This window comes from Buteo buteo, chromosome 25 (assembly GCF_964188355.1).
Source record: "Buteo buteo chromosome 25, bButBut1.hap1.1, whole genome shotgun sequence".
Taxonomy (NCBI): Eukaryota; Metazoa; Chordata; class Aves; order Accipitriformes; family Accipitridae; genus Buteo; species Buteo buteo.
The window spans coordinates 20,335,407-20,358,326 of record NC_134195.1 but is presented as its reverse complement, the minus strand read 5'-3'; the positions used below and the strand labels follow the sequence as shown (position 1 = coordinate 20,358,326).

At 42.5% G+C, this 22,920-nt stretch overlaps 1 protein-coding gene across 2 annotated transcripts in view; it reads right to left on the bottom strand.

Moving 5' to 3' along the window:
* Window positions 1-11,716: 11,716 nt before the first annotated feature.
* GLRA2 (glycine receptor alpha 2) overlaps window positions 11,717-22,920 on the bottom strand; it is a 132,298-nt gene continuing 121,094 nt past the window's right edge. For both annotated transcript variants that reach the window (XM_075057249.1, XM_075057250.1), the window contains exon 9: window positions 11,717-11,995. In XM_075057249.1, coding sequence (XP_074913350.1) covers window positions 11,717-11,995 — 279 coding nt within the window. The remainder of the gene's footprint in view (window positions 11,996-22,920) is intronic.

Below are 22,920 nucleotides of genomic sequence, written 5' to 3'. Positions count from 1 at the left end.
GAAGCTCATACATCCCCTTGTGCAAAGCCCTATGGTCTGCCCTACACTGACACTGGCGCATGCTGTTGGAAAAAAACAGGGGCCCGAAACACTGGGAAAGTGCAGAAAACGGCGGACATGGAGAATCGTGGTAGAGCACCTCATGGGTCCTGCTACTGGATGCTGGGACTGATGTGACAAACACATATATATACATAGCTCCAGTCAGAGGACATAAACGAGACCTACACCCCGCTGTGTGGGTGAGTCACTTTTTTGGATATTGATAGTCTTCCGAAAGCCTCTGCTGAAAACGATACAGGAACAATGGGGAACAGATGTGTTGTCTGGAAAGATTTGAGTGTCCTTTTTTAATCTTCTGGCTCTGAGATATATAGGTAATGTTAACATGATGGAACGACCTTCTGGACTTGCCTTTTTGCTAGGATGCTCTTAGAAAAATATCTGACAGGCATTTTTTCCTTTTTTTCCTGTTAAGGCAACTTTTACAGTCCTTTAAAATTTTCCCACTGCAGAGACACAAGGTGCAACCCATCATGTCCCCAGGGGTTTGGGGTTCTGGGGAAGAGGCCAGAGATCTGCTCAGAAGCTACTCTTTGGGAGAAAAAATCAGAGAGAGTTACAAGGCAATGACTGGGAAAAACTCCAGGTAAAAGAAGTAGTTTGACCATAATATTTAAGGCTGAGATTTCCAAAAGCACTTAATGATTTTGAGTGCCTCATTTCTTGGGTATTCCACCAGAGAAGTCTTTGGAGGCCTTACGCTCAGAGAATAAGTGCTTGGCATTTCCTGAAAATTATGTCTCCGTTAATATATTTCAAGTGGTGCATGAAGAAAGGGAGCTATTGAAAAATCACAAGGCCAAGATGTTCTTTAGTGCCTTAAAATGGTCAGACAAAACATGTTGTCATGCTGAGACACAGCTTTTCAAGGATTTTGAACATTTTTTTTTCTTTCTATGAAAGAGAGATTAAATAATAGTATATCTGAAATCTTACACTGCACTTCAGTTGTGTCGTGAAAGATAGAGTTCATATTTGATATTAATGGAGCAGGTGAAACATGAAATGATATTTCTTTAATCTTTAATGAAATTTCTGGTTTTAGCATTTAGCTCGTCTGTTCAATGACACAGAAGAGCTAATAATATCACTGTTTTTGAGGGATTCATTCACTACAGGCAGCCTGATTTTCTGAATCTGTAGGAGACTGTTTAGGAGATCCAATGATGCATGAAAATAATAATAATAAAAAAAATCCCATGTCCTTGAAGCCCAGTGAGTAGAGTTGGAAAGGTATAATTAAAATGAAAAATAAAAAATCTCCCAATAAGCCACCACCCTGGAACAGGCACGCAGTTCTCTGGGAATTAGCAGGACCAATGCGGTCTCAAGAAGTCTTCAACTGAGCATGCTCTATAGCTTGGATAAATACCTGGACATTCAACACTGAAAATTTGAGTGATGCTTTCTGTAGCAAACTGTTTGTTTGCTGATTTAAAATTTAATAAATGCTGTTGTAAAACCCCATGAAATGGGAAAAGTTACTAACGAAGCTGCAAATTTTTGTGGGGAGAAACTGACTTTTTCTCATGAGGATGTATAAATGAGAAAATGCTGTGCATGACAAAAAGTTTTCTATCAGTTTGTCTGTCGATGCTTCCCTCTTAATTTCTCTCCAGGTCCTAGCTGCTTATCCTTCACCGGACGGCCACCCCGGGGCAGGACATCAGGAGGAGCCTCTTGACTGAAGAGTGAGACAGAGCCGAAGCGAGAGGAGCTCAGCGAGGGGGGGTGCAGGGGAAGGTCCCACGGCTGCACGACCTGAGTGCTCACCATTGGCAGTGGCCAGGAAATGGAGTTACTGAGGTGAAGACAAACGTACAATTCCTTACAGTCCCCCAGAATCCCTCCCACAGATCCCTTCCAGCCTCCACACTCACTGATGCACACGCAGTGTCCCCTCTCCAGCCCAGCCTCTTTGGGGCTCAAGTAGATTATGCAATCTCTTAAGGTTGTTCCCACCTTGATTTTCCATTATTTCAGCCTAGAATTTTCTTTTTATTTTCTTTTCTTTGTTTGTTTGTTGTTTGTTTGTTTTTCTGAGGGGTCAGTGCTGAACTTCTTAAAAGAGAGGAACATTGGAGTAGTGTCCAACAGATGCAGTTATACTTCCAAAAACCGGAGATGCTCTCCAGTGCCCATTAAAGCTACCCAGTAATGGAGCTAATATAAACCTTGGCCATTGTCCCAGCTGACTGTTCTAATAATAGAAATGCCCCTCTGCGTGAGTAGCTGATACTGGGGATCTGCCAGGTGATTTCCATTAGAAAGAGCAATTGGTGACAATATCCTTGGTGGAGTCCTGCTTGTCTTCCTTGGAGCATCACTGGGATGACAAGAGCAGGGCCTTTGTCCAGTCCCTGTTTTAAGTTATCCTTTTGTTGTTAGCACTTTCCTGAAGTCTCTGCTCTTTCTGAGGTCTCTCCAAAACACACTTTTCTGTGCTTTCCAGTTACACTTTTTTTTGCATGCATAACGTTGCAAACAAATTCACCCTCTTACCCTTACACCGGCTTGTAGGGAACGTCCCAAGCCTATGTGGCTGAGCTGGGGAGCAGCACTGTGTGTAGTTTGGTGTTGGCAGTGGGTTTTTCCTCCATCTGTCTTATTCTACAGGGGACCTAGCTCGCTTCTTCCATCCAGCCTGAAGGGAGAATAGCTAGTGAAGCCAAGAGGGCAGCTAGTAAACCCACCAGGCTGCAGTGGCCAGAGACAAGATGTGCATGTGGTAGTCGCAAAAGCCACCGGTGTGTAACCGCGTGGCCATTTAACCGCAGCTTGAAAACACCAGTGTGAACATCAGGGCTCGGGCAACCTCGAAAAGACAAGTTGACCAAGCTGTGATGACGAGATTAAACCACTTGTAAAGTAGCCTCATCTTGCACTGCTCCAAGGACCAACATTGCTCATAGCTTAATCCAGATGCCCCCTGCCCTGTCTGTTGCTGCAAGGCAGGACCCCCTGTGCCCTGCAGGAGGCCAGGGAGGTTGAGGTTGCTGTCCAAGGCACCGGTGCCATGGGGACCCTCCCCAGCTGCAAATGGGACTTTTGGAGTCCTTCTGCATTGTTGTGGCTTTTCTGCCAGCACCAGGCACCGGGAGAGGTTGAAGAGCTCTCCCCAGACCTCTTAGTTCATGTTTCCTTTCTGATTTATTAATATCGGCTCGGATTTTAATTTGCAGAAAAGATGTACCTCGGTAGTATCCATGATCACATTTTCTGCTAAAGTCTTCAGATGTGACCCAGAAACCTTATCAGAGAGCACTGGGCAGAGTGCCTGCTTAGCAAAACTCACTGCAGGTACATCTGAGTGCTGCCATTTGCAGGATGTCTGAGCCATGCCTCAGCTATTTCAGATGATATATATATTTAATCCATGGCAGCATATTAGCAGATCAGACTTAGATTAATCAGGCTGAAGATAACTTTTGGACTTTTTCCACAACTAGGTCAGAGATAAATAAGGTAGATATTGTTCTGTGCTACAACACTAGCAAGCACTGGGTAGCAGGTGAAATTTTCAGGGACATCAGCCAAAGAAAGACTGTAATAAGATTAAGGGGAGCGAAGTGAAAGGGGTGTGTGTGTGTCTGCATGTGTGAGCACAAATGCAATTCAAGCTTTTCAATTTGCAGAAACCATTAATTTCCAGTGAAATTTTCTCTGCTGTGATAGCAGCAAATATGCAAATTTTCTTTATGCTAAAATATCCTCCTCTATTTCCTTAGTGTCATAAAATCAGTCCTGCCCACAGATATTAATACAGAAAGCTACAGCTAGAATAACAACGCAGCTGTTCAAAACCAAGGAAAACTCCCCGCATGTCAGGAACGCGCCTTACATTTTGTGGCTTGGTGATGCCTGGAATAAGTCAGAAAAAATACGGGAATTAGTTCCTTTAAAAATAGAATAGGTCACATTTAGGATGTCTAACGTAAAATGTGACTGTGCTGTATTAATGGGACACCTCTTTTCTGCAAATTAAAAACCAAGCTAATGTTAATAAATTAAAGGAAACATTAAAATGCTCTTTAACCTCTACCAGTGTCCCTTGGAAAAGGCATCTGAAGCACAATTATACACATAGGTTCTGATGAGAGGAAAATTTGACTGAAATTCTATATGATGTTTAGCAAATTCTTCATTTTTTGTGCTCACTTACTGCACGTGCAAAACCAGAAGGGTCAGCGATGAAACCTCTCATTACAGTAATTCAAGGAAACAAAGTCACTGGGCTCCAAAGTGGAAAACAAATGTGCCATAACAGCAGACAGCTGAGATGCAGGCTGAGATCTTGCCCATATTGAAGCTTTCACCATCAACTTGTAATGGCCCAGATTACATCCAAGGTCAGCATAAAAGTTTCTCTTCGTTTTTACTTGAGCAGAGAACATGCTTTCAGTGTCCTATTACAATGAATGCAATACACATGGAAGGGGAACCCAATTTTCCTGCAGCAGCCAGCTCTTTCAGCTCTTGTTTTTTAAGCTAATGGCTCAGTAGCAGCCCTGCTCTTCACCCCTTTTCTGAAGAGCATCTTTGGCAGCCCCTGTTAGGAACCGAACTGATGATGTCCCCCATTTCTCTCGGAGGACAGAGTTCATTAGCTTATTACAGGAAAAATGCACTCACTCTCCTTTTCTAAAGGTTAATTAGCTCATCATAGGCATTTGCCCATGCTGTTCTTGTTGGTGCCCCCCAAAAGCAGCCATACACATCTCCCCTTCACACTCCAAGCAATGGCTAAGAGGGCATCTGTAACCACCCAGCGGCAGGCTGCTTCATTTCCAGACTCTCATGCCTCTTTGTAACACCTGACCATGCAGAGAGAGGAGGAGGTAGAGTCTCCAGTGTGAAACAGAGAGCTACTGCTCTCATTTTCTCCGGGCAATCCCCGCTAAAGACTCTCCCCGGTTCCACTGCAACATTACGATTTTTTCCTGTTTGGAACACGTGTCCTGCCAAGTGTTTTGCAGTAGGGTCTTCATTTTTATTAGCGTGATTGCACCCAGCAGAGAAAACTGAAGATATCCTGTAAATACCTATTTTAGAATTGACTCTTCTTTGATAAGTTCTCCCCCTTCCTGTTAGTCTGGTCGGGAGTGGGCTCTGCTCTTGGCCCCACCACTGCCCTGCTCTGTGGCCATTACTGGCCACTTGCCATCCCTGGGCATCCCCTTTCCCTGTTCCCCGTGGCTGGTCCTGCTCAGCGGCCCTGTGCTGGGCACAGTGGGCTCTTACCTCAGGCCAGGCTTGCAGAGCAGCCCGAGATGGTGCCTGTGTTGACCATCTCATTCCCACATCTCCCCACTGCCAGCACCCTTGAGCTCCCTCTCTTCTTGCACCAGCCCTTGCACTCCTCAAATCCCTTACTGCACTCTTCTGGCACCTGGGTCAGAAAAACCAGGCAATGCCCAGGCTACTGTGGGGACACATCCTCGCACGAGGGTCTTTAGCGCTGCTGCAAATACCGATCACACACTGGATTTAGTTTCTGTTGCTCTCATTGGCATAGCTCTTTTCTCTTCTTGGAGTAAAGGGAAAGCAGGGAAGATGTTTTCTGAGTGCTGCAGTGTTTCGAACTATTTCTGCAGCCACAGCTGCAACCCCATTCAGCATCTCAGGGGGTGGGATAGGCTGAATGTGCCAGGTCTCTGGGGTCTCTGAGCAGCACTGGAACCAGGTTCAGCCCCCACAACGCGCTCAGCTTCGGGATGTGCTGTAAGCCTCATCTGTGAGCCCCAGAGGACCTTCTGGAGAGTCCCAGGTTTGGGCTCTCGGGGGTCAGGAGAGGCATCCTTGCGCACGTGGCCCTTCTCCCACACCAAGCACCGGTGGAGCATCCTGTCTTCTCCGCTCTCATCTCCCTGCTCGGGAGCCGTGGGGTGCTGTGTAATGACCGCCAAAGCTGTTTTTCAAAGGCGCATCTCGTTCGCTGTGCACCGGGGTCCCTTTGCAGCAGACAAAGAGGGCTTGCAGCTGAGAGAAGGGAATTCCCCAAGACCAAAGGGGCAAAGATGGGATTTCCAGAGGAAAAAGAGGAGCTATGCGTCCAGCTGGCATCTTCCTGGCATGGCACGTGCTGCCTGCCGACCCCAGCAACAGGAGCCCACTCTGCTGAAAGTCAGGTTCAGGTCTTATAGCAAGCTGGAAAAGCTGGTTTTGAATCAGTTATACAGCTGTTCAGATGACTAGAGAGGATTTTATATAATTTGTCCCAGTGAAATCCTAGGTTTTAGCACAAGTAAAATGCTGTCAGAATCCCCAGAATTCACTGCTTTTTTATTAATATTGCCTCACAGGGTTTCTCCATAGCAAAGATAATAATTTAGCGTGTTTATTTCAGTGGGAACTTAAAGAACTGAGTGTATACATTTCACAAAGTCAGTTTTCCTAATTATTATCTGAGATGCTTATTTTGACTCAAGTTTCTATTCCTCCTTAGAGGATACTGAAGAGAGCTAATCCACTCTGAATATTTTCCCTCCCAGATTATTTCTAGTGCTTAGCATTGGAAACTTATCCTTCATTAGGGACTGATCTAGAAGCTATTGAAGTCAATGAAGCACTTTTTTTTCTTTCCTTTTTTTTTTTTTTCCTTCTGATTTCAGTGAGCACTGCATTGGAATTGGAAGTAAATTGGCTAGATGAGTTTGTCTGGAACTGGTGAAATTGCTCTTGTTCTGCAGCTTAGCCCTAAATGTGATGACATTTCACATTTTCTCTGCAAAAGTAGGAAAAGTATCTTCAAATGGCATAAATATCTTCTTTTTCTCTTCCTGTCAAACCAGAGAAGATTAATTTTTAAAGTAAAATCTGTAAGGGGCATTTATGGAGAAAGCGTGACTTTGCTCAGATTATTCTCCCAGGCAGGAGTTCCTCTAGGCAGCCTTGGCTTTGGTTTTCTAGCTTTCCAAAATATTGTAAGACACAAACGTCTATGTCAAAAAGCATTAGAATAAGTTACTTTGAAAGTCTGGCAGAAACTTATTTTCCACAGATACTATATTATAGATAATGAAAATGAATAAATTGATAAAAATTATTTTCGTATTACTTTGTGCAATGGAAAGCTCATCCTACAGCTTTTGTTTCTCTGTTCCTTGCTGTGTTCTAATTTTAAAGGAATAAGGATTAGAAAGCTGTGCATATACTTTTTATGCCTCCACATCAAATATATTTTTCTGTATTTAGAAATATATTTATAAATATAGAATGTCAATATTGTACTGGTCAGATCTTTTTGAAGTTCATGAAATGTGACTTCCAGGTGATGTAGAATCCTGTTGCTGAGCCAAAGACACCAATTCAGCCCAGTGAGAGCCCTTCCCAGGAAATGCCCATGCCCGTAATCTCAAAGATTAGTTCCAGATTCCTCCACAACATTTTCAGTAATGTCAGCTGTAAATTTTGGCTGGTGCCTCACGTTTGGTCAGCACCTCCTCTGCCACCAACATCAATAACAGGCCTGCACAAAGATGAAGGGCTGTAGCAGTTCAGCCTGCAGTAGACAAATATTATTCTTCCATCAGCTCTTTCCTGTTGCCTTCAGCATCTCATCCTTGGGAAGAAGGGAAGCAGAGTGAGAAAGTCTTAATGACTGTGGAAGAATGGGGTTGGCCCTTACTCCTCACCTCTGCAGCACATGAAAAATCTGACTCCACAGGCATCGTGTTGTCCGCCAGCAGTTATGAATTGCTGGTATCTCGTATCATAGACTCCAAAAGCCTCTATTGCTACACCAGCTATCACCTATGATTCAGTACATCACAAGTGATGGCCCTGCTGCCCGAAAAAATATGGAGAAAAAGAAACAGGAAAGAGGAACAAAAGAGATCTCTCATCTCATATTGCACTTTTTTTCCACTTTCCTCCTACTGCAACAAGGTTTTTCTTAAAGATCTCTTTTATTGATTAGGCTTTACCACAGCGCATGACAGCATCTATCTGGCGAGAGATGGCTAAACCTTCCTCCTTGAGTACTGAACCACTCAGGTCCGGCCTGTAACAACAGGATGCCAATGACCTGACCTGATGTTGCATCCTTTAAAGGCATGCTTAAAGCTTTTTAATCTTTCTTGATAAATTAGAAGTCATCATAATAGTTTTATAGCTAAATGCAAGTCATTTAAATGCCCTAGGCCTTCATTTTATCTTCCAGCTAGAATTGTAACCTGCAGGTTTTCCAATATATCTGGAAGCTTTTCAGAATTAATCCCCGGGCTCTTTCCTTCCATCCTGCTGTGTCTCCTGCTTCATGAAGGCTATTTGTCCAGGACTTATTTTCTGAGCCATTCTTTTTTCTCTTACAATAGTGTCTTGAAATGAAACTGCTTCATTATTTAATTCTGCTACTTCTCTGAGTGCAAGGTGACTGGTTTTTGAGTCTTGTTTCTCTGATAACCCTACTGAGCATTTGTTTAGGAAAGGCACGTCTTTCTGTAAGTCCTGCTACCCTTGTTACCTGACTTTTTAGGCAGTTTCTCAGCCAATACACATCTTTCTGGTGCCAGCCATGTTCTTTGATACCTGTGTGGTATCGAACTATCTCCATGTGAGACAGTTCACAGGCCACTGACCAGCACACTGAGAAGTCTTCTGCATCATGTGGCCATTCCTAATAGCCATGTTTGGTGGGCCTTGTCCACTTGCACGCGTCATTTATGTCCAAAATTTAGTCAGATAATATCAAAATTCACAACTAATTGCTGTGTAGCTATAAATTCTGTCTGTCTTCAAAAAGAGAGAGACCTGTAAGGATTTTGTGCACAGGTTACTCCCATAACTGGACCTAAGTTTATATACAAGGCAACAGTGGAGCAATCTTCCCATGGATGCTGTCAGCATACCTCAAATCCGATCAGCAGAATATTTCAGCAAACTATTTATTCAGTGCTAATAGCCAAGCCCTGCAAAACGTGCAGGTGAATTTGTGATGTGGATGCTGGAGGCACATGAGCTTTACCACAAAAAGGGACATATAAACATCCATCAGCTGAGAACAGTTTTGCATTCCTGTTGCAGTGGTCTGCGGTCATACAGGGGAGCTATGAGCAATAGGTTCTGACATTCATTAGCAACACATCTGGGCACTGAGGATTAACATTAATCCTGACATTACACCTTCATTTAAAGCACAGTTTCTGGAACGAGGGGCTGGTAGAAGTGAGCTCTGAATGTTTATGTACCAATGAAGGCTTCTAACCTCCTATACAAGCACAGCTTACAGCTGGGTATCCTCGCCCTGCCGGAGCTCATGGGACTAGGATTGTGCTGGGGTTTTCCTCTGCTACATTATCCATTAATAAAATACTGTTCCACTTTAAAAAGGAATAAAAGCGAATCTTGTAGTATAAAAATTACAAATATTATGATACCTAAATTTGAGTTAAAGCTTATTATGCAAACCAAAATAGTTTGGACAGTTGTCTTGAGTTCTCACTGGTTCCCCCTTCCAGGGCTGTCAGACACGTCTGGATCCACGGTCTCAAAGAGATGAAGATGACCATTGCCAATTCCGTCATGGGTGTAAGTGACAGGAGAGTCCACAGGGTGTGGGGAGATAAAATGCACAAATGGCTTTTTACCATTAATCTACGTAACTGTTTGGGAATCAGGCTTGTCAAGATGTCTAGATTCCCTCCCTGGTCCTGGGAGAGGAACAAAGCCTGGTAGTTACAGCCAGCTGTGTGGAGGGGGATGAGGACACACAGACACACACAGACACACCCCCCACCCCAATACGGCCTCGCCAGGCTCTGGTACCTGCATCCACAACCTCTCGCCAGAAGCTGGTCCAGGACTCAAAGCGGAGTCAGACATGCTGCAGGTACAGTATGTCTCTGTACCATATCTCACTAGGGGAGGGGGAAAAAACGTCTATGCCGGGCAGGTTCAGGGTGTGTATTTTGGCCTCTCGAGGGAAGGGCAGAGAACTGGATGCAATTTAATCTGCTTTTAAACTATTGGTCATTACAATGTCTACATGAGGCACCTGACACAGGCCATCTCAGCATGTCCTTCAGCTCACCAAAGTGATGAAGCTGTAAGAAAGTCAGGAGGAAGTTTAGGATACCCCCAAGCCGGGCACAGCGCGTGCGAAGCTGAGGTGTGCTTCTTGCTGTGCATGGATGTGGTGGGCAGGGAGCGGCGTGCCTCCTCCCCCAGGGGCTGGCTTCACAAATATAAATGTTCTGCAAATGTTCCCGTCATATGCTGGCCACATTTCTGAGACAGTCCTTGACATACTCCCAGGGGCTGCAACAGCACCTTTGCTGTAGGGTAGGTAGCAAAATTTGGCGTGCTAAGCCAGGTCAGCAGAAGGTTGCTTTTCACCCTCTTTCTGCTGACAGAGTGGTGGAAGAGCTGGGACCTGGTGCAAACAGCCTGGCTGCTGCAAATGAAGAAAAGAGGGAAGAAATGTTAGTACCACATTTAGCTTTATTGAAATTGAACAAATACCTTTTTTTTAATAAACCCTTTTACAGCAAGTGTAAAATTTTAATGTTTGATTCATCTTATGTTACAGGTTGTCTTCTTCTGTGTAAGCAAAAATACCATCTTTTTTTTTTTTTTTTTTAATTTTCTACTTTAAAACATGTAGCAAGGATTTGAATAACGCAGATCCGGCACCAAAAGGTAACAGGTTCTGAAAATCACAGTACAGTTTTAAAATTCTTAGGTTAATTAATGATATTTAAAATGATAGCCACTTTGAGTAAAGATATAAATTGGAGGTCTGTAAACAAGTTGTGTTTACCTATAGAGCTATTGATTGCAGCTACAATGAGAGCAGTAATAGAAACTCAATGCTAAACTGAGCTACACCTTTGAGGAAACAAGTTCTTACTAAGTAGTGTGGTACAGGGTAGCACAATAGGTAAAATACAGTTTGGCACCTCAAGTTGCATGTAAAATCAGCAGAAATAAAATGAAGTAAGTGCACTGTCTTCCAACAAAAATAAACTGGGCAGTTTCACTGGTTTTGGAGTGTCAACTATCAAATAAATCACACGACACACAAGTTCAACTCCAAAATTACAATTCTAGTAAAGCAAGATAATATTAAAATGCACACCCACAAGGATAATAAAGTATAAATTTTTTTTTCTGTTTTTTTTTCCTCTCCCCTATCAGTAGAAATAATTTACAACCCACAAAAGGACTCCTTGGTGAAACCGCTAACTACAGACATGGTCATGGAATGTAGCTCAGTAGACTTGTTTCAAATAGAAAGGCAACATTATCCTGAAAAAGTTTGGTCCTCTTATAACTCACTGTACTGTAGCCACCACAGTCTCTTGGTAGATGTTTTAGGAGAATTTCTTGTTTTCTGATTCTCTTTTGTTTTGAAAGATAATATCTTGGTGATAAAGCTGGGTAAAATTTGGCCCCATTTACAGATGCCTGATCAATGCTGAATCTGGAAGAACAACACTGAGAGTACATGGGGGGAACCCTCATTGTCTGGTCTCACGGCGTATTTTTTCATGCAATCACTTTTCCTTCTATACTTCTTTTCCTCTTTGTTCATTTTTTCTTCAGTGTCCTGGGGGGGGGAAAGAAACCCTTAGTCCAAATGACAGAAAGACATTTCACTGTTTATTTACATGTGGATCACTTTGGCTAAGAAGTCCTGGCGAACCAGAGTTGCCTATTTCTTGTGAATGTCCTCATGCCGTATAATTTTGTATGTAATCCAGTAAAAGATGTTGAAAATGAGGAAGGCGAGTGGGAATGCAGCACGGGATATTGTATCAATCCTTTTTGCACGGTCAACAAACTTCTTTTTGATGGAATCTGAATCCTTTGGTGGTGCCGGAGGTGGATTGGGTGGAGTTGCCTTGACTGCTGTGCCATCTTTGACTTGGAGGCAGTGACCCATGCCATAGCCACTGAAATTGAATCGACTGTCACGAGCAACTTCATCTTCCTGGAGGATAAAGAAGACAAACAAGACGCACAATCACCTGTCTATCAAGCACGCCATATACTCGAGTAGTTGAGGTGCACCCCTCTAAAGCATCTAAGAAAATTAGCTGGTTAAGCTATGATACAAAGTCCACATTTCAAAGACAAGCAAGCAAAACTCACACAAAAATACATGGAAATTAGGTGATTGCCAGTGTTTGTGAATCAGAGCTTTAATTTTTCTAGCTATGGCTCAATCAAGTACCCTGAGCAGCAAGCAGTATCCCAACCCCATAGGGAAGATATCTGACTCCACAGGTTTCTCGTCGCTATCGGGCTTGCTGTGGGGAGGAAACGTGGTCATGTTGGTAGCAGAGAGTCTGTTCCAGCCAGGTTGAACTGAATGACCCAGAGATCCAGGGGCTCAAGCTCACGGCAATGTGTATCCAGTTAACCACAGCCTCACACCTCCGTCTCTGATCTACGAAACAAGGATAGATCATGGTCCCTCCTTGCTTACAGGAGCACTCTGACAATCAATACTTCAAAGTACACTGGGCACTTGGATTTAGTGGTAACTGGGACTTAGGTGCAATAGCGTGAGCTAATATAGCACCATCTTGCAGAAATCCATTCTCTCTTGTCTGAGTGGGTACTATTTGTTTTTGGAGAGGTGAGTAACTGCCACTGAACTTTATCACCATGATAACTGTGTGATGAAAGGTTTGTGACTGTGCTGGTAAATTCTCACTGCCGTTTCTCCTGTCTGATAGCACAATAATACACAAGTTAACAGTTACTGGCAGCCCTCCATGAAGGATTCAAAACCAACATACAAGCAGCTCTATTCTTTTTCATTCCAGCAGGGATGAATTGTAGGTCCAGCAGCTTGACCTAGTTAAAGACCTTCGACCGACTAATACTTCATTGTTGACTTAAAATGACTGCTTCTTGGGCTCACAGGGAGCCCACTCCCTCACAAGGAGTACTCCCCCGTATCTCTCACTAAACCACAGCCTTCTGATCTTAACAGAGAATCGGAGACTGCAAAGAAAAAAACATCACAGCAGCAAGATATTGAATAAGGAGTACATTTGCTGAACTTGGAGGTGGGGAGGGAGGATAATTTACACCTATTCAGGATGTAAATCACTGCTCCTTCACAGAAGAACCTCTTTCAATAATTGCATTTTTTCTCTCCCCAGCTCCAGCATTGGATTTGAATATATCACCACACTTGCTCTCCTTACCTTGCAGCTGACATGCAAACGTGAATAACAAGTAGTGTGATCCAAGGCTACCAAATGAGAAATAGTCGCTCTGACTGCTTATGACATTTAGTGCTTATGGAAGGAGGATAGGCAGCAAACAGTGCTTTGGAGCTCCTGTCACTTCAGCCTGAGGACTATTCTACAGTGTACCTCTGAGCAGGTGGAAAACTGCGGTATTGCAAGGCTGTTTGAGTATTTATCCAGACTTTATATCCCTTTCTTTTCAAAAGCTCACCATCATTAAGAAAAAGAAGCATGGTCCTCTCCTTTTCCAAGTTTATTTATTTACAGTTTGCAGTCCCTCTGTGAAAACTCTGAAATTCTGCTTGTCCTAGTAATTATAAATATGTAGAGTATTTTAAAGATGAACCCACTGAGACCTAAGTTCTGGATAGTCTTACAGGCAAGGCTTCTCTTGCATGACTTAATAACACCACAAAGTCCCCCAATAATACAGGGAGCTGCCTTCCCCACAACGCTTTCCCTTTTACTGAGTTTGAAGGATAAAATGCATGCCCAGGACATGAGGGGTGATTAAAAAGAGTAACAGATTTTCAGCAGCTGTGTTGCCATATGTACTTCATTCATTTTTTTAAAAAATTAATTTCTGTTACTCCTGAGGGATCTATGGGAGGAAAAAAAAAGGTACTAAGCTCAACACAGGACTTGGAGAATCCCGACTTCCACTGTGTCCTGCTGGGTCGCAGCTTTGTTACGTGGGGCTGAGCAATTCATCTTCAATGCCACAGCCCTGCTTTTGAGCTTACACTGTTGTAACTCAAGTGGGAAACCACCCGAGGTTAGGGACAGGGATGTTTAAATCACATTCTTTCAGGTCTTCAGCCCCCAACCTTTATCTGTAAGGAGCCACTAATTACCTGATGGGATTTAGAGCCCTGCTTCTCCCCCCGAGACAGTTGGCCATGCCACTTCTTTCTCTCAAAACCCAGAGAGAATTGTCCCCAGTCCCCATGCTAGGTTTTTGTTTAGGACTGCAGTAGATGCTGATTTACCCTGGATACAAGAGGTACAGCATTCACCTGGGGTATGAGGAGCACATGCTCAGTTTCCTTCTCTGCTTGAGCAGATTTGAATCTCCTTCTCCCCGATAAATCTCTGGATCAGTTTGTTACCTGTTCTCCCAACATGGAGCTGTTTGCTGGTTGCAAAAAAGCGTGTGTTTATGTGGCTTTTTTCAACCTTTATCAGAAAAACTTTTTTCAAAGACTAAATAATTAAGAGAATGGCACTGTGTTTCTACTCACCACTTGTTTCTATGTTTGCTATTACACTCTTACAAAAACTTAGCTCTAGAGACACCTAAGCTGTGGCTGTTGCCGTTATCTAAGTGCCACTGGAAGCAAGCAAAGCCGCAGCCCTTACAGCCTCACCTCCAGCCCTGGAGGTGCCGCAGCTCTGTAACCACCGTGTGATTTTCAGCAGTGAAATCCCCCAGGAGCCGAAGGGGCTTTGCAGTCCGGCACCTGCCTGCCCTCTGAGCGCTGCCAGCATCTGCAGTCTCACGGGCAGGATCCGACCCCATCAGAGCTCTCCCACCTGAGCAGACATCACCTGAAAGACCTCAGGCTGGTGAGGTCTCTGCCCTTTCCTATGAAGCTGGCCAGTGAAAGTGTTGAAAATTAACAACGAAATCCTGCAAAGATCAAGACCCACATGTCTGTCCTAGGACGATACTTTTCGCATGAGACTGCAGAGTTGGGCTTGTGTCCTACTGGCCCCCCGAGCCCTTAAGCTGCTCCCACCCAAAATGAAACAGCAGCGACAGAAAGACTTCCTCCCTGCTGCTGAGGGAGGCTGGGGGTCAACCCAAGTGCTGGAACTTCATTGCCCACGCTGCTTGTGGGTGAGCTCAGTCTGGCGTGGACCTTGTCAACAAGCTCTCTTCCAGATGAAGCTGCTCCACTGGGGAATAACGCTACACACTGCGGTCATGAGCCAGGTGGTGACAGCTGGCCTCAGGAGCAATAAAATCCCCAATGTGATTTACTTTAGCAGTACAGATGTAGTTAAAAAAACTGTCTCCAAAACACCATAATCTCATGGCAAAGCTACAGTTTGACATTTCAGATTATCTTCCTACATTCTTTTATATATAAAGGATTTTGGGGAATAGTCACAGAGAAAGAAAACCAAATTTATATCCTTTAACAAAGAGAACCCTTTTTTTTTCATGTTTCAAAATGTGAGATGAAGAACTGGCCTCAAGTGCCTCGAGTCCCTTAATATAGTGGATATGTCTTCCTTTAACCTAGAGGCTTGGTGAACTACTGGGCAACCTACATAGGGTACCTTCTGGTGGGGTTGCAGAGATACTCTTCATTCTCAAGGTCATACTCACTTCATACCATCTGATATACCCTCCCATGCAGACTCATCCAAAGACAGTCTTCAACCTGTGCTGTTCACCAGCTTAGTCACTGGTAAAATAGTCCAAATGACTTTGCAAACATCTCTATCATTATTTTAATCAGATTACACATAAAACTTACTCATTTTAAACCAGACAGGATCTTACTTGCTTAAATCCCAGGCTATTTATGTTTTTACGGATTCTAAAACCAAAATCAAAGAGCAGCTGGAAGCCACTGGACATCAACTGGAGTGGCAGAATCCACTGCCATTGAAGTCATTAACTTTATCCTTCTAAAGCGGTGTGAAGTTAGTCTTCCATAATATGTAGTCATAACTCAATCTGTCCTTGATAAAGACATAGGGAAAAGGGTCACCAGCTAGGATGAGAAACAGAAAAGAAATAAATCGCAAGATGAAAGCATTCTTTTGCTGGTTTCGTCTCAGATGTTCACACTCCTGAATATTTTAGAAGAACTGTCCTTTGAAAACCAATTACATTTCCTGAGATTTGGGCAAATGCTTTCTACAGATGCTTTTTCAACAGCACAGGTTTATGTGTATTATCTTATGGTGTCATAACGAACATGCTTAGGTGTTGGCTTTAAACAATTTTCATCAGACAAGAATTACGTTTTTTTTCTCAATTTTTAATTTCATGATAATTCATCTCAATTTAAATTTTATTAATTTAGTCATTTTCTGTGCTTTACAAAGTAATGGCATTAGATTCTCTTGACTTAGCTTTACAGTAGGCAACATGTAAATCGGGGGGGTATACTTCTGACATGGTTTTCTTACTTCATCTTCCATCTTTGTAAAGCTTTTATTCCTATTCCATCAGGTCTGGAATGTAATTCATACTACCAACTTCACACCAAAGCAATCAGGAATGGGAAAAACACTTTAGAAAATCTAGTCCATTCAATGCCTTGCATGCACAGCTTTCTGTACAATGCATTCTGAAGTGCTTTGTCCTGACCACTTTTAAATGCTTATTGTCAGCATTGACTCAGTTTTAACAATGAGGAAAATGAGAGAGAGGCTGGCTTCAAACAGTGTATTTAATTTACTCTCTGATGTGATTTATTTGTTTAATTTTGCTACTCTTTTTCCAACATATGGTGGGCAAACGATTTAAAAGACTATCTGGTTTAATTAAATTTCAAGGACATAGGAGATTAATTTTAGGTATAGGGTAGAGAACATCAGAGAAATTTTCCTTTTGGCATTCATAAGCACGACGTTAGAAACCCACAATAAATTCAGACTTGAATGCAAAATGGAATCAGTAGGAATTAGACAACAAAATAGCTTCGGAGACTTAATTCCTAAATCATCTTTATGATTTTGAGACGCCTCCCATCTCTCAGTACTTTACACAATTCACAGTGTGGTTTTGCAAAGGCAGTCATGCTCACATGGTTTCTGTTCTCAGTAGTTGCTGAGTATGGGGATGAAGGTAGTTCAGCGGAGAAGCATGTTTCGACTTTCAAATTCTCTTTGGTTGCCCACAGAAGGCTCTTACAAAGCTAAATTGACAGGAGACGAGAGGGAAGGTCATTTCATAGATGAACTGTTTAAAAGGCAGTAATGGAGTTTAGGAGTAAAAGATTGATTTCATAACTGAGGGATTCACTGGAGGGAATCCCCAAGAATCTCTATGAGAACGAGTAACAAGGAAGAGATTTATAAATGAGCTGGGACAAAGTTTCCCAAGGGAAGGTACGCAGGTGAAACAGGCTATTAAAAGTGGAAAAATCTAAGCCAGGCTTTCCTGAAGGATTTCTAAATGCTGACTGCCTAAGTAACAAAATGGCAGTAAATGAAATTCAGGGTTGATAAGTGCAAGGTAAAGCACATTGCAAAAGATAAGCCTAATTACACATAGACAGTAATGGGCTAAAAATTGGTTCTGTCCCGGACGGGAGTTTGGGGAATTACCTCGTAGATGATTCTGACAACATTAGTCCTCTGCTAAGCAGCAGTCAGGCAACAGGCAAACGAGACAGAAAACATCATTCTGCCACTTTATCCACTGACAGTGTGATCGGTTTTTGAACACAAGGAGCATTTCTGGTCACTCAAACTCAGTAAAGACATAACAGAATTACATAAAATAAAAAAGGAGCAGCAAGGATGATAAAAGACTTTTTCTGCATGAGGAGAAACAAAGTAGATGAGATCTCTTCATCTTAGAAAAGCTGTGTTTGGGGGAGGATATCACAGAGATCATAAAATCATGGTGAAAATTAATAAATGGAAGAAAAATTAGTAGGTTATGTTTTGGGGGGTAACAAACTTTGGGTTTTTTCAATGCAGGAAATAGGATAAAACACAGTAACACTGTGAAGGATAAAGGGAGAATTTATTTTTTAAAAGAAAGTTATCTTTCATTTACGTGTGTAAACCATTGTGTGAAAACATTTCAGGCAATGAAAATGGCAAAATGGCACAGAATCATAGGTCCATGTGCAGCTTAGTTCATGCAAGAGTGCACTCTGTGACTTATTTTCAGAAGACAGAAAAGTCCTTCTAGGTTTGTCTTGGAGCTTTTAAATACAATTTGTCTCAATATCCATGCCTGACCACTGCTGGAGAAAGGATCTTGGGAGAGAGGCCATTCCTTCTCACCAAAAATGGCATGTCCTATGGGAATTCAGGTCTTCCACCTCTTGATAATATGCTCTGAGCTGGAGCCAATGTTGAAATGTCTTGCATTTCCCTTAGTTTTTTATACTTTGAGTGTCATGTTTTTCTTTTCACATAGTTCTGCCTTGAGACTAAATCCTGCTGATACAGAAAGAGATGACTCATATAGCAAACCTATGTGTTCCAGTTTCTTAGACAGGGGTAAAAGGGAAGATGGAGCAAGCTCTGCTGGCATTTGGTAATAAAGAGGTCACTAACAAACTTGTTCCACCCTGAAGAGAGAGCTCTGGATCTCACCTCAATCCTGCCCAATGTATAGATCGAACACTTCCCAGAATTTGGCCTAAGTATTGTTTTTCCTAAATATTCACTAAGATGTTTCATCAAAAACACAAGCAGTCTCTGACTGATCCTGCTGCGTGATGCTGCTCCCTCAGGACCCACCATTCTGTGTGTGACAGTGGCGTTCACCCCTTTTCTACCTCTCTTAACACCGATTTTCCTCATCACTAATGTTTGGTTTTTTCTCTCATTTGGACACTCATGCCTTATAAAATCTAAGTAAAACAGACCTTGTATTATAAATAGCACTGACATTTTAATTAACGGAAAAGAAATTGGTCATTGTTGTCTTCGGTAAGGGTTTCCAATGGACAAATTTAGGTTTGGTTTAGAAAACTGTGTTTAATAATACCTCCTATCTCCAATAAAGAGCAGAATCTCTGAAACATAAGTGATTTACTTACTCATTCTGTAAGAACAGCAAGTGAACTGTTGTTAATACAATAATGAAATGGTAGTTAATGTGGCTTCGCCCTCTTCAAGTAGGAATTGAACATTATCCAACTGAAAGAGTAACATAATTTAAACATGTTGTGGAGCAAAAATATTTTCCTGGCTTGAAATATCTTTAAGTGGAATCTAAATTTTTCAAGGTATACTTTAATAATGAAGATTATACAGTCAGTAAGGGTGATGAGTTTGTTAAAAAAAAATAAAAATTTCCCTTTTTCTTTAGTAAAGCAAGGCTTCCTTCTCTCAATCTTGCAATGCAGTTGATGTAAATTTCGTATTCAACTTCATGTTTTATATATAATGTAATTAATATTTTAATTTTGGGGAAGGGAGGGAGAACCAGAGGAACTGCTGTTTTGCAAAGTATCATAGATGTTATGATAGAGACTTATAGCTCCTAAATAACAATATATCTATTCCTGACACAGTGTCTTCATTTCCCTTTGTTTTAAATGAAAGGAATGCCTTAAAATATTTAGACACAGTGATCTGTGAGAGTCTTATAGACATAATTTGCCTGGATATTAAATCCTCTCAGGACAGCAAAGTCTGGACACTTGACTTCTCTTGGATAACTCTTCCGCCAGTCTGTCTCTGATGAAAGCAGAGGTTGTCTGGTTTATCAGTGGGAGTGGCACATTAGTCTGTTTTACATCAGACAAATACATGTTAATGACCTAGATTTGAGGGATAATCTGCTCTGACCAGAAATCTGTCAGATACAGGGCAACTAACTTCTGCTCATGCTGTCTGCATGCAAGGCTGAGCAAACTGCAAAGCTAATGTTAAAATATGTGGTGACTGTTTCAGCTAGAATGTGAAATAGTGGTTAATGGGCACATCAAAGCAAAATAATGTAAAGCAAGACTGTATGTGTTAAAGTTTTAGAACCTCAAAACCCTAAAACACTGAGGGAAACGTACCTTAAATTCACCTTTCCAGCTTTCTCTTGCTTTCTGCTGAACATCTGCCCCACGAGAGATGAGACGGGGCACGAGCAGACTCTATCACCTGCCTCCTGTCGGCACGGTTCAAGCCCCAGCCGCAGAATTCAGCACTTTCCTGCCCCAAAACCTGCTGCAGGGCCAATGCCACCAGCAAGTGCCACCCTGGGACGAGGGCTCACGGTGTCCTCGGCTGTGCCACCGGCTTGGGGAAACGGCCACTGCAGCACAGGGGCACCGGAGCTCCCGGTCACTGAGCGGGATATCCGAGGACTCGCCTCTGCAGGATTTTTCCCATTAGGTTCTCCGGTGCTTTTCTCCAAGCAGATTTAAATATTTTGGGGAAGATGGTTTTTATTGCACCTTTGGGAAATTTCTCACCGGCCTCTGCCTCAGCTGTAATCATCTTAGATGACTTTGTTAGAGCACCCCTGTGCCCTGACCATGGCATCTCAGAGTTCTTCATTTGTCAAACAGTCAAAAATAAGAAAAAAAAAAAAGAAAAAGTGTATATGTGCTCACAGGGCCCATAAATGGCACTCGTGATTTGATTCATGCAGATCCCCCTCTTGAGCAATGTATTGCTGGGCATGTTTTGAGGGTTGGGGTTTGGTTCCCTCAGCTGCCCCGGTTTTCCACCCTGCGGCCGGCCAGGGACAGCGGACGCCGTCCTCCCTGCCCGGGCCAGGGCCGGGGACGGAGCGCTGGGACCTGGGGCATCGTGCCCTTGCTGAGCACTGGCTGTCTCCCACTCGGTGCTGGGAAAGGGAAGGGGAAGGAAGAGGCTTTTTTCCTCTCTGTTGGTGGATTCTCTCCTTCAAGCCATTTGCTACAACAACACACAGAACAAACCCCAACAAACGCAGACGGAGATTACCAGAGCTTTCTCAGACATTCGTGCATTTAATTTATGCAAATACTGCACAAAACAAATTAAATATTGCAAATTATATTAATAATTTAAATTATGTCACTAAAAATAGTCAAGAATATCTGAATAACCTTAAAGTGTTCACATGCAAATTTTATAAGTTTCGTGGGCTTTTTTTTTCCTGAGAAGACAAGCCAACCGATAAATAAATGCCTTCCTTTTCCAGTTATCAGTTCTTAATACTAGACTTCCAATAAATAATGTTTTGAGGTCAGTTTTCTTTTCTTATCTTCTATTACACAAATTATCCTTTCTCGTTCTGCATATCATTTAGTTCTTGTTGTTAGCCAAGATCTCAATGTGGATTTCTCTAGCTGTTTTTACATAGTTCTGAAGCATGATCGGGTTAAACAAAGTATTTGCCAACTATCTGCGCTTCAAACTTGTTTCTAAAATTAAATTGTTGCATCTTAGAAACATCTTGACTGAATGTGTTAGAAATTTACTACAAATAGACTTCTGTATTTTCATTTTGATTTGCTTCTATGAGGGTTGCTCTATAAAACTCTGATATTTATTCACAGCAAAATAAACATTCATCATGAGGTAAAAATCAATGGCACTCAATGCTACGGCAACTTGATAGAGCAATCTTTACACAGAATTGTTGGGGGTTTTTTTCTCATCTGGTAAGTAATAAACCCACAAATCCTACAAGGTCATTGGAAGTATGCGTACAACAGAAATGAAATAAGTTTTCATTTAAAATGGGTTTGACAGTGTTTCTTTTACTGTATTACACACAGACACATAAATATACACACTCACACAGTCTGTATGCACCCACTGATGTAGGTATGTGTACATACATATACATGTGGGCATCTACTTAATTTAGTCATTTAATACCTTTTGTATCCCCTAAAGGTGTTTGTTAATGGGAAGTCCACCTAGTGAGAAGTTTTGGCTTCCAGCTTAAGGTTAGGAGTTCTCTCCAGAGCATTTATCAAACTGCAAACTCCATTTTGAATAACTTCTCAAAATGCTAACTTTCCTGCTAGCTTTTTCTCTTCAGATGGGAATGTGGTTCTAAGGAGCAGGGATACAGAACACATGGGCAAGGGTCATTAAACCTTCCAAATCCCCTCTGCCCATGAACAGGCTCTTTGGTGGGGTGCTGGCACCTCTCCAGGAGGACCATCTGCCCAGGCCAGTAGCTAAGCAACAGGTCACCTAGTGATGGACTTTTATTACTTGGCAAAACTGATTAAAGGATAACCTGAAACCATAGATTTAATAGTATGTCAGAAAAGTCAGTACTGAGAGGTACAGGCAGATGAAACACAGAAGCATGGTTATAGCAGTGGAAGAGGTATTTTGGGGAGAGGATCTCAGACGCTCATCCGAACCCAAGTTTTGCTCAAGAATATCAAGGAAAATGGGAGAAGAAATGTCTGATTAATTTATCTGGAGGAGAGAGCGCAAGAATAACACCAAAATAAAGGGCTGCTATGCCAGCATAGCATATGCTGTATATACATGTTGTATGTTTCATCTTTTATGTGTCCTGGAGTAATTCTAAATCAGTGCTTGCAGTGCTGGAGCTCTGGAGGAGCCTGTCCTTGGGTATACTGAAGAGGTCGGGACTCACTTTGAGGGCCTACAACCACCTGACCTTGAGGTCCTACTTTTGTGAGGGAATAACACCTGGGAAAGGATCGTGTTTGGAAAATACCCCAATAAGCCAGAGAATGAAGCAGTGCAGGAGCCCCCCCGAGGAAAAGGGAGACCCGGCAGCACGGGTTTCTACTTCGCTGGACACCCAACAGCCTGGTGAGTACTAGGCAGGAGCACTCTACCAGGATCAGACAAGATGCTGGGTTTGGGGGCAGCCTAAATACTGCACGATAGGATATCACACACACTGCGTGTTTATAACGAGTGGGCATTAACCTGATTTGTTTGTCCTCTGAGCTGGAAACATGAATGGGGTCTTAAAACCACTAATGTGAAACTCAGGAAAACTGATTAAGGAAACGGTATT